Source organism: Sphaeramia orbicularis, chromosome 14 (genome assembly GCF_902148855.1).
Source record: "Sphaeramia orbicularis chromosome 14, fSphaOr1.1, whole genome shotgun sequence".
In the NCBI taxonomy this organism is placed as follows: Eukaryota; Metazoa; Chordata; class Actinopteri; order Kurtiformes; family Apogonidae; genus Sphaeramia; species Sphaeramia orbicularis.
The window spans coordinates 20,122,335-20,135,122 of record NC_043970.1 but is presented as its reverse complement, the minus strand read 5'-3'; the positions used below and the strand labels follow the sequence as shown (position 1 = coordinate 20,135,122).

Genomic DNA, 12,788 nt, shown 5'->3' with positions numbered 1-12,788 from the left:
TCAAGTCTGGCATACTTTGATGCTCTGACTAAGGCTGTCTTGTTAAAACACATTGGTGATGCTTTCCCTGTAGGTAATAGATGACTTTGTATTTTTGACTATTTTTACACTATTCACTTCTTCAACACTGATGATTAATTTTCTTTGCATCAGTCCTTTTTGCCCATTTGTTTTCTATGCATTCTAACCCAACGCTAAGATAAGCACCTGATTCCTTTATATGCATTTACATTTTGTGTTTTTTGACCCAGTGACGCTCCTTCTACCAGTTTTTTTTTTTTTTTTCCAGTAACATGCTTGAGTCTGGTGAACGTCAGTCCATTCATGTGCAATTCCAGCTATAGTAAAGTGCAACCAGAATTGTTGCCAATCAATAAAGACTGGGTCAGTTGGTCAACTGATGCTAACAGTGGCCATACATAAGTTCAGCTCAGACAATTACTAGAATTTTACACAATATAAACAAAACACTTTTTGTTTCAACTGTCATTATTAGAATAAAATCCTTCTTTTATGACAATGTGTTTACAAACTGTTGCAGTAAAATAATGCATATTCCATTACGGTTTCCAAGCTTTTTGTCAAACTATATTAGACAGTGCACTTTTAAATTCCCTTAAAGGGGTCATATTTTGCTAAACCCACTTTTATTAGTCTTTGGTACATTTATTTGTGTATTTGGACCTGAATAGTTCAAAAAAGCTTGAATTTGAACCCTCAAGGTGTTGCAAAGCTATCTTTATATTCATTTTGACAAAAATCGAGTGGATTTCTACAACCTGTTTTAATTCCTTCTTAATTTGTAATGTCTATAACTAGTTACATCACGACATTTGTACATATAAGGTCAAGTCTCCTGATGAACTTTTTTTCCGAGTATACCATAATTGTTTGTCAGCAGCAGCGGTTGTAGTCCATACTGAAAATATGTCCAAACTTTGAGCCAATTACCTAAAATGTTCAGTTGTTGGTTGAATGGGACAGAGCAGCACAGCCAACAACCTGGAGGGGGTGGGGCCTGAAGGGGCTCATTTGCATTTCATTTGTATTGCATTTGCATTTAAAGGGCCCGTGCTCAAAACCACCTTTCTGGTGTCATTAATCAGAAATAGGGTTGAAGATGGACCTGTGGAGTTTAATAAATGAAGAATTCAGACCCAAGCATAGCATTTACAGTTAATGTAGACCACAGGGAAATGTTTTAAAATGCATAATTCCATTTAAAACTAGAAAAGCACTGGGAGAGCGCAGACCTCCGTCAAGGCAGACACCCCCCACCTCCGTGCCCCGATCACCACCAAAATGTAATCAGTTGTTCCTTGTGCCAGTATCAACATTTCCTGAAAATTTCATAAAAATCCGTCCGTAACTTTTTGAGTTACCTTGCTAACAGACAGACAGACAGACAGACAGACAAACCCTAATGACCACATAACCTACATAATAAAAAGGAGGTAAAAAGCAAAATATCACTCCTTTAACATACTTCTACTCCCATGCATTTACTGCAGTAAAGCTGAATCAGTACATGTGTTTTTTGTACAACTATCTACTTCTACTGAAAGTTTCTATAGATGAGAAACATTACAAATTGTGTGTTGTCTGTATTTCATGGGTTTTCATTTCCTCTAGGTTACAAAGGACAAAAACAGTGTCTCTGACTTTCCAGCTCCTGACATTTGTTGTTTTTTCACAGTTTTTCTTACATTGCGCCTTGAACACACACTCGCTCTCTTTCTTTTTCCTTTTACGGGGTCGTTGACCTTCCTGTGCGGCAACGAGCCCTCTGGCTGCTCCACTTTTATCTCTTTGCAGTGGAAATGTCAGTTTGGTGAAATTAATTTGGATTCATACAAAGGGACACTAACGGGGGGCATGTTTTTTTTTTTACATTTTAACACATTAATACACAGAGTTTGTAATTATACCAGTGGCATCCTGTTTACTTTCACAGATAAATCCATTCGGTTCATGTTCTCTTTGCTGTCATCGGAATTCATTTAACTGCTACACTCCAGACATTTATATCATGGCATTTTCACAGGCTGTATTTATTCAGAAGTCTAATACCACAATGGAATGAGATAACACAGCTGTGGTTCCTTTAAGGCTCCTAAAGACTGTGAGATTTCAGTTCATTGCCAGATGTGACATCCATCTAAAAAACTTTTGGTACATGTAAACAGAATGTATGATGATAAAATGTACTGAAGGTCATATCACAACAGAGGTCGAAGTACAAGAACTAAATATCATCTATCTGTGCTGATGTAGTTGTAAATGGTGAAGCTAAGCTAATTACTGTGCTGTGTGAAGCACTTGGAAAAAAAATCTAAAACTGAGGAGGAGATTATGGGAAAACAGAAAAACGTAAAATAGTAATTTTGCAGCAAAACATTGATGTCAGTAGTTTGATTGAGTTTAATTGCGGTATAGATCAAAACATCATATCATATTGAATTCCTGAAGTGGAATTTAATCCTGAATTGGACGTTTAGTAGATATAGCTGTGGCAGCAGAGATGTTCAAACTGAAGTTGTGACACTGTCAGTATTTTGCCTTTGGACCCATCAGTTTGTGATGTAGAACCTACAATGTGTATGATAATCGCTTTTAGTCACGACCGAAGATTTTCTCATCCTTCATGTGAGAGAGTCTTTTTTTCTGTGGTTAATTTACATCCACTTTAGGTTAATTCATCATGATACTTAAGGCAGCTAGCCAAAGTTAAGCCAATCATTTCAAAGCAGCATTTTGAGACTGTTATCCAGGCCTTTATCACCACTTGGCTGGACTACTGTAATGCATTGTATTTGGGGATCAGTGGGTCTTCCATCGCTTATCTCCAAATGGTACAAAATGCTGCTGTGCGTCTTTTAACTGGCACATTTCTCTGGTTTTAGCATCGCTCCGTTGGCTGCCTGTTTATTTTAGAAACCAGTTTAAAATTATTTTATTGGTTTTTAAATCCCTCCATGGTCTTGCACCACCCTACCTCTCTGAGTTCCGTCACACTTACACACCGACTCGCTCTCCAAGATCAGTTGATCAAACGCTCTTGGTGGTGCTGAGAACAAAGTGTGAGCTCTGAGGACATCAGGCCTTTGCTGTTGTTGGTCCCAGATTGTGGACTGACCTGCCTCTGTATATCAGACAGGCCTCCTCATTGCCTGTTTTTATATCTGTACTTAAAACTGACCTGTTCTCCTTGTCTTTTTAATTTCTTTTTACTTTCTTTTTAATAACTGAGCTTTTATATGTAACAAATCATGTATAATCTAAAAATACAGAACATTCCTTGTTGCTCTGGTGCTTGTTTGTGTCTACACCAGTTAACCCTTATGGGTCTGGGCCTATTCTGGCCATTTTTGTGTACTTTTGATTTTGCCTTTATATACTATATAGAGACATGTTTACTATACCCATGTTTGGTATCTTTTTTTTTCAGCACAACTTCATCTATCTCATCTGCCTATTATTTTTTCACTTTAACCTACTATATCAATACAAAAGAACAAAAAACACACAAAAAATATAAAATCTGATTTTAAAAATTTACATAATTTATTGCATAAATAACACAAAGATGCTAAACGAACCTTTTCAAAGACTTTAAAACTGAATACTGGTTCCAGATATTAGGCATATGAATTCAAAATTGTAATAAATTAAAACTATACTCAAATATTTGATATAAAAGCATATTTTTACATAGGCATTTTCTCACCCCCCACCCCCGGTCCTCCCAGTTTCTTCATCTGGTTCAGGTGGGGGTCATAATCACCCTTACCTGTAATGCTAATGCTGCCTGTGGATTAGAATCTGCAAATTCTGCCAGTTTTTTCCGTTTTGAAAAAGGACAAAAAATGACAAAGATATGGTCAGAAATCTAACGCCCACCCAACTCATTTTCATACTTTTATTCACGTTTGTTTGCTCCGGGTTCAAACCATCTTATCTCTGGTTGACTTTGCTCTGTCAACATCAAATAAAAAGCGGGAGAGTGTTTCCGCTCTGCACTTTCAAATGCAATTATACCCAGTGGTCTACGTGACTGACTTCCAACACTACGACGTGTTGAAAATGCCATGTGATTCAATCATGGGGCCGTGACCGTGGACCCCTAAGGGTTAAATAACTTAATGTAAAAACTTAAGTGGATTTCAGTTTAAGCACAACCAACACTAATAAGGATTCCAATATTCATCTTATTCATACCAACTTAAAGATCAAGTTTCAGGTCATTTGGACTGAAAAGAGCTGAGGAAATGTACAGCAGTGACACACACTGACTCCGCTGACATCAGTGTGATTTATGTGCCAATAAAAGTCTCTGAAACATAAAAGCTTGCAAAAACAAAGTTTGTGTCACTGCCAAAACTGCCATCACTGTATTTAAATGCAATGGGAAAAGGACAAACTTTCTCATGCAGGTTTGTAGATGCATCTAAAAACAGTCTGAATCGTCTATGTTTATGTCACTGATATTTCAAGTCCAAATTATATTTACAGCTGATAATCAACAGAATGACTCTGAAACGGAGTCATTACAGAACAAGACGAACTGTGAGTCATTGATACTTATGGGCGCAAAAAAATTCTGCAATAGGATCTTGATGTAAAAGTTCAATCCAGGTCATCTTTCTTTTTTTTTTTTTTTTTTTTTGCGACACCTGCCGTAACCATAGTAACCGAGGTGCAGCAACATTAACTGTCCTGCCTGAGGGCGGAGGAAATGAATGGTCTTCTGGCTGGATGGAGCAGTTGATGACAGTGTGTATGTGCATGTGTGTGTGTGTGTGTTCGATGTGAAGTGAGCCAGGCTATTCCTCAGACAGATTGAAGCGCTATGTTTAGAGACAAACCCATTGCTCCTCTGTGACAAATATAGTGGAAATGTGTGGAGCTGTGACGAGTCAGGACAGGCCACCCACGAACAAACACAAACAAACTCATGTACAGAGGGCATCACGTGGACTGTGTATCATTATACTGTATAATAAAGGTCACATTATGAGGTCGAAAGCAGTGTGACATTAACTCCTCTCAAAACATTTGCAGATTAATGCTGCTTTTATTCATTTTTATATCTAATAGCAGTTTCTGTGGAATGACAAGGTTCTTCACAACAGAGTAAATAAACTAAACTAAGCCTTCAGGCCAAGAAACTGATTCTTTTAGGCAAGGGTGTCAAACATACCAGATGAATTTGCAAAGTGCAAAAATTATGCTGAACATATTAACAGTCAGGGGTATCGAACTCATTGAAATAGTTGAATTGCAATCTCAAGTAAAACAAGTGGCACCAGGCACAACAAACCCCACCCCTCATACGTATTGTATCTTATTTTGGCATCGATCCAGCTGATGTCATCATGTCTATGCGTGTGCTGATGTCAGCATAGACGTAGACAGCATAGACAAATTTCAGCCATTATAAGTAAATGGGGAAAAAAAGATTTTAAAAAATCATAAAACATTTGAACTTTGATCTTCTTTTCTCAAAATGTAATCACATCTATTCTGGGTCACTGGCAGTCTGTGAACCCAATTTGGTATGAATTCAATCAATAGTTTTGAGGCTAAAGTGTTAACAAACAAACAAATAAACCGAACCACAAACAATACCCCTTGCCTCCCCTTAGGGGGATGGGGTAATAATACTATAGTAACCTATTAATAATGACAAATCTAAATATTCTGCTTGGTTTAATGTGAAAATGTGAAATAATGTTACATTAAGAAAATATTACCATTTACAAGCTATCTTTTAACAATAAAATGTGAATAAACTGAAAAAATATAAACAATCTGAAATGTTTCAAAAGATATAAATGCAATTTTAACAATATTTTGCCTGTTACTAAATGTTTTGTGCATTTATAGATCCACTGTGATCTGTAAGTTGTGTTAATAATAAGCTGAGACATAATATTATTGGAATTGTTCTTATTTTTGTTCCAAACTCCTCCAAATTTTAACAATATTGTTCCTGTTACTAAATGTTTTGTGCCTTTGTAGATCCAATCTGTAATGCACATGTGTAAATGCTAAGTTATAAACATAATATTGTTAAAATTGCAGTTATTTTTCCTTAGAAATGTCAGTTTTTCAGGTTGTTAACATCTTTTTTGTGAAAGCATAGTTTGTAAAAGTAAATGTTTTCATAATTTAATGGGGGGGCACTAAAACAAAAACAAAAATTTGGAGTTGTCGTTATAAATAGGTTATTGTGCTATTGTTTTGTGCTATTATTTTGCATTTGAAATCAAATTGGGCTTTATGTGGCCCCTGAAAGAAAATGTGTGTGACATCCATGCTTTAAGGAGACAAAAGTGGACACAGTTGAAGGGTTTTAATACACACGTTAACGCCTGACCTTATTTTAGATGTTGTTCAAAGGAGTTTATTGCTATTTGTACAATGCTATCAGTACAATGTCTGGAAATGCACTGGTGGCTGGTACGTAGACTGGAGAGGCAAAAGAGAACACAGCAGTTTCGTGAGTAGAGATGCATTTGACAGGACACATGAATGTTTGTGTCAGTCAGCTGATAATAAGTGTATGATGATATGTTACAGGTCTGAAAACTGAGAATCTTCTTTTTTTTTTTTAAATGTCTCAGTCACTCCCAGGAATCAAACCCTGGTTTCCCCGGTGGAAGTCATGATAGATTCACTCACCCACAGTATGATGCGTCTTGTCACCTGGAACAAGACATGGTTTTGAGCATATGCTTGGGCTACATAGCTCAATTAGATCACACTCTGTTATATAAAACATCATCACACAGAGGTGAAGGAGATTAATCAGAGGTTTAACAGGACTGAACAGAAGTGTAACAAGACTAATGTAAGACTGCTGTGCAACAGGAGTAAATGAGGTGTAGCTGAAGGAAACGTAGGTTTAACTGGACTAAATGGAGAAGTAAAGGTATTAAACAGCTGTGACAAGAGTAGACAGAGGTAGAACCTGACTAAATGAGTCTGTAACAAGACTAAATGGAGCAGTACTGGGCTAAACAAGGGTGTAACAGGACTCAATGGAGATGAAATTTGACTTAACAGAAATGTAATTTGACTAAACAGAACCATAACAGGAGTAAATGAAGGAATAATGTGAATAAATAGAGGTGTAACTAGACTAAACAAATGCGTAACAGGTCTAAATGGAGCTGTAACAAAACTATACAGAGCTGTTACAGAACTAAACAGAGGTGTAACAGGACTAAACAGAGGTGTAACAGGACTAAACAGAGGTGTAACAGGACTAAACAGAGCTGTTACAGAGCTAAACAGAGGTGTAACAGGACTAAACAGAGGTGTAACGGGACTAAACAGAGCAGTTACTGAGCTAAACAGAGGGGTAACAGGACTAAACAGAGGTGTAACAGGACTAAACAGAGCTGTAACAGGACTAAACAAAGCTGTTACAGAGCTAAACAGAGGTGTAACAGGACTAAACAGAGCTGTTACAGAGCTAAACAGAGGTGTAACGGGACTAAACAGAGGTGTAACAGGACTAAACAGAGCTGTAAGAGGACTAAACAGAGCTGTAACAGGACTAAACAGAGGTGTAAAGGGACTAAACAGAGCTGTAACGAGACTAAACAGAGCAGTTACAGAACTAAACAGAGGTGTAAAGGGACTAAACAGAGCTGTAACGAGACTAAACACAGCTGTTACAGAACTAAACAGAGGTGTAACAGGACTAAACAGAGGTGTAACAGGACTAAACAGAGCTGTAACAGGACTAAACAGAGCTGTAACAGGACTAAACAGAGCTGTAACAGGACTAAACAGAGGTGTAACAGGACTAAACAGAGCTGTAACGGGACTAAACAGAGGTGTAACAGGACTAAACAGAGGTGTAACAGGACTAAACAGAGGTGTAACTTGACTAAATAGAGCCATAAAAGGATGGAAGACACACTGCCCAGCCCAAAAAATTTAAAAAAAAAGTTGCACATGCAATATTTGACTGCACCACTTTGGGTTTTGTTTACAGGAGACATTCACTGTCACATCTTTTTTGCCACATAATGCTTATGTAGTGTCATAATAAGGTCCATAATATTTTTTCCATCCATAGTTGCATTAATTTTCGATTATTGATGATGGCGAATCGGACCACTGTATCAAGTCTTCATCACATCCTAAATTAGAGTCTGGACTTTATGGAGGTTAATCTATGTGTGAAAATGACGTCTCATTCTCCATGAACCATTCTGTCACAAGCCTGATGATCCTGATCAGTGCTGGCATTGTCCACTCTTTTTGACATTAGAGACATGAAGACACTTACTGCAGTTAAAGTTCAATAACCTGTTACAGCAGAACCATTATTAACCACTGCAGTACTTACCCATGGAAGGATCTGAACTATTTGCTTAATTAAATCCAGTGAATGTCTCCTGTAATCAAAACCAAAGGTTGTGCAGTCAAATATTGCATGTGCAACTTGTTTTTGGCCTGGCAGTGTATAATGGGATGAAATAGTGGTGCAACCAGACAAAATGAATGTGGAACCAGTCTAATTGGAACTGTAGCAAGACAGACTGGGCTGAACAATTACTAACCATGATGTTTCAGGACCCACCTACACACACACTTGACCAACATCCTGCAGCTAAAAGTGAACGAAGTCACACTGAAATAAAATACATTTAGTTGTTTTTTTTTTTTTTAAATACTTTATTTTTATATACACAAAAAGTTTGTAGAACAAACAAACAACAACAACAACAACAACAAAAAAACAGACCACAACAGTTAGAGCTTCAAAGTTCAACCTTTAGACAAATAAAATACAGACAGGTTCAGGACAAATTAAGCAAAAAGTCAAAATAAGCATACTTAAGTATGAAATTATACAGGTTCAAGGATTTCTTTGATTAATATAAACATCCCATTTCTCCCAATTTTTTTTACGTTTGTCAGCAGTGAGTCTTAATGAGAAGGTCAACCTTTCCATGTCATGAATTTCTTTCACAATATGTGTCCAGTCCAGAGGTGTTGGGGGATCTTCGCACAGCCATTTTCTAGTTATGGCTTTTTTTTGCCCCTGCTAAAAGTATAAACAAAAGATATCGGTCAGATTTTCTCATCTTGTGTGGCAGGTTACCCAAGTAAATACATTTAGTTTAAAACAACTTAAATACTTGTCAGCATTAACTGCAGAAGTTTTTTTTTTTTTTTTGCTGTAATTAATAGTTTTATATTTCAATATCCAAGTAATTTTAAATGACAGTGATATTACTGCACCAGTTATCTTAGGGACCAGCCAATACAGTGTAAATGTCAAAAAATGGATAAAAACTAAAGATTCAAATCAAAATAGTGTATTTCCTGTTAGGTTTGCAGTATAGTTTGAACAGGCTTTTTCATGCACCTGGATTTAATACATATATTTACCAAATTTGGTACATCTGGTCAGTCCTTATGGTTGGACACTGTTGAGTTTTTCAGTAATTATATTTATATAATTGTCTAAAATATGTGTCATTTGGGAGAGATGAAAGAAGAACAATGATAAGTTTCCTCCAACCACTGAGCAGCTCAGGTGAAAAAGGGTTCTTATCCTATGTGTTGTCTCTGCAGTTGGACTCATTGTTCTCCCTGTGATTTTTTTTTTTTCATGTCGTCCAGTAAACAGGAGCTCCTCACCATTTCCAATGTGCCCGTTTCAGACTGCCCCCCCTCTCCCCCTCGAACCGCACCCCCCACCATGAAGGTAACACAAATCTGCAGATGACTGATGTATCTGAAGATGAACATATACCGACTGTAACACCTCTGTCTGTCTGTCTGTCTGTCTACAGTCGGCTCATTTCTTCGACACGATGGATAAAATGGAGGTAAGGATTTAAAGGTGTCATGTTCTGTCATATTAATACACATTTGTGATGTCTGTACTACAGTTTTACTGATTACTAAAGCACTATATTTGGAAGTGTCAAGTATTTTTGGTAGATTCTACATAGTAACTGCCAAACCTTACTCTAAAGCTGCCTATAACAGTGCTCGAACAACAAAGGGAGAAGGAAACAAAAATGTCATCGCTAGAAAAAAGAATCAACATGAGATTTCAATCACATCACATGCAAAGAGATGAGTAGTTACAGTTTTGCTAGAAGTGTGACCTAAAATGACTAACGGAGTGTAAGTCTGAGAATGCACATCTACTTTGACACGTGTTAAATGCATCATCTACAAGTGTTAATGATTTCAGAGACAGAGCTTAGTGAAAATCCTCAAGAATGAGAGAAATAATGAGAGAAATGCTTAAAATGTAGGTCAGGGGTGTCAAACATACAACCCAAACCGGCCCACCAACGGGCTTGAGGATATTAACAGTCAAGGCTGTTAAACTCATTTTTGTTCCAAACTCCAACATTTTAGCAGGATTATGTCTGTTACTAAATGTTTTGTGCCCTTGTAGATGCACTGTGTTCTGTGAGTTGTGCTGCACATGTGGAAATGAAAAGTTGAGGCATGATATTGTTAAAATAGTACTTATTTTTCTTAAGAAATTTCAAGTTTGTCAGGTTATTCCCTCTTTTTTTTTCAAAAAGATAGTTTGTGAACATCTTCATAATTATTTTTTTCTTTTTTTTTTGCACTAAAACACAGGTGTCAAACATGCGGCCCGGGGGCCAAATCCGGCCCTCCAATGGGTCCAGTTCGGCCCTTGGGATGAAGCTGTGAAATGCAAAAATTACACTGAAGATATTAACAATCCTTTTAGTTCAGGTTCCACATTCAGACCAATTCAATCTCAAGTGGGCAGGACCAGTAAAATACTAAAATAATAACATATAAATAATGTCAACTCCAAATTTTTCTCTTCGTAATGTAAATATTTTCATGCATTTACACTAAAACAAAGTGTAATTTTGCAAAAAATGTGACTAACCTGAACAAATATGAACAACCTGAAATGTCTTAAGAGAAATAAGTGTAATTTTAACAATATTCTGCCTGTTACTAAATGTTTTGTGTGTTTGTAGATCCACTGTGATCTGTACGTTATAATGTACATGTGTGAATGATAAACTGAGGCATAATATTGTTAAAATTACACTTATTTTTTTAGTTTGTTCATGTTATTCACATCTTTTGAAAGGATAGTTTGTAGATGTAAACCTGTTCATAATGTAAATGTACTTTTTTTGCTCTAAAACATAGAGAAAAGTATGGAGTTGACATTATTTATATATTATTATGTTATTGTTTTACTGGTCTGGCCCACTGCAGATCAAATTTAGCTGAATGTGGCCCCTGAACTAAAAGGAGTTTGACACCCCTGCACTAAAACAAAGACAGACATTTGGGGTTGTCATTATTTAAAGGCTATTATACTATTAGTTTAATGCTCTGGCCCATTTGAGATCATATTGGGTTGTATGTGGCCCCTGAGTTCCACACTCCTGCTGCAGATTAGTTTTTGATTAAATATCTCTTTCAGCCTGTCAGTTTGTATATTATTCTATGAAGTTTTAGATCATGCTAACGATGAACTATAACAACAGTGGATTAGATCGTGGAAAAATGTGCATTTTCTAAATATTCGGTAAAAATTTGCAACACATTGGGATGGAAACCACGAGCTGTGTCTCAACTACAGCAGAGTTTTAACTCTGCCTCCTCTTCCTCACATGATGCAGCAGGTGCCAGAGGCTGCAGAGATGAAGACAGTTCCTCCGAGACAGAAGGCACGTCCCTTCATCTGTCCGTCCGACCATGCTTTAACCTCCATCGCCTCGCATTTCAATTTACTGCCCATGTTTCATTCATGTCCATAAATCATCCTCATCCAAACCAATGCATTCTACCTCACCTGTATGTGTGTGTGTGAGAAAATATTTTATGATTCCCTACGACATGTAAAATATGCACGTCTGAGGGTGAAGAATTGCTTTAACCCTTTCATGAATACTGGTCACAACAGTGGACAGCTATTCTACAGCTGTTCTCTTGTATATTCATGGGTTTTGTTGTTTTAGTTTCATATCATCCAAAACAACACCATCACATACACTGCAATTCATGCCATTACTGTAACTTTGCTGTTTTTTATAAACCTGATCTGCAGAAATATGTGTTAGTGTAAATCAATAGCTAATTGTTATTAGACTGTAATTTAAAAGTTTTCGTAATCAAAAAGGTTTTTTTTTGCATATTATCTCCATCACGTGAGTAATAACTAGTATTAGAGTATGTTAAAATGTGAGAAAACATTAGATTAGCTGCATGAAAAATGGTTTTATTTCATAGTTTTCACTTTCTGATGATGGGTTTCAAATACACGTGTTTTTTTGCCTCAAAAATTAAACGCATGGTGTCCAGCTGAGTGGACATTTTTGTAACTCCATGAAAAATAGGTTCATAAAAAAAAAAAAAAAAATTCAATTGCATTGTTTTTTTCATGCCTAAAGAGGAATAAAAACACTCAGGAAAAAAATCTCGACTGAGGTTCTCATAATTCATGCATGACAGGGTTAAAGTCCTTGTGGGATCAAATTGAATAGTGTTTTTATATTTTACCATATGTCTGTGCTATAGATTACCTGTCCTGCAGTATCTGAATTCTGAGAAGGTTACAATAGATAAAAGATGAAAGTATTTTTGGCTTATCCAGTGCTTTGGGGGTATGTATTAATACATTTGCGTGCCCCCCCCTTACAGATGACCATATGAGCTGCGGTTATGGGTTATTATTGCACAGATAGACTTGGCGAATCAGTACAGAACTGACTTTTCAGGTTGTGTTTTTAGAGAAAACACAA

The 12,788-nt window shown here is 36.7% G+C and overlaps 1 protein-coding gene across 5 annotated transcripts in view; it reads left to right on the top strand.

The window, feature by feature from the left end:
- The window catches only part of LOC115432884 (rap1 GTPase-activating protein 2-like), a 66,634-nt gene that overhangs the window by 33,855 nt on the left and 19,991 nt on the right, over window positions 1-12,788 (top strand). For 3 of the 5 annotated variants that reach the window (XM_030153957.1, XM_030153956.1, XM_030153960.1), the window contains 3 exons: window positions 9,649-9,733; window positions 9,822-9,857; window positions 11,667-11,714. In XM_030153957.1, coding sequence (XP_030009817.1) covers window positions 9,649-9,733; window positions 9,822-9,857; window positions 11,667-11,714 — 169 coding nt within the window. Of the gene's footprint in view, window positions 1-4,399; window positions 4,434-9,648; window positions 9,734-9,821; window positions 9,858-11,666; window positions 11,715-12,788 lie in introns of those variants that run through there. The other 2 variants (XM_030153959.1, XM_030153958.1) reach the window with 2 other exon arrangements.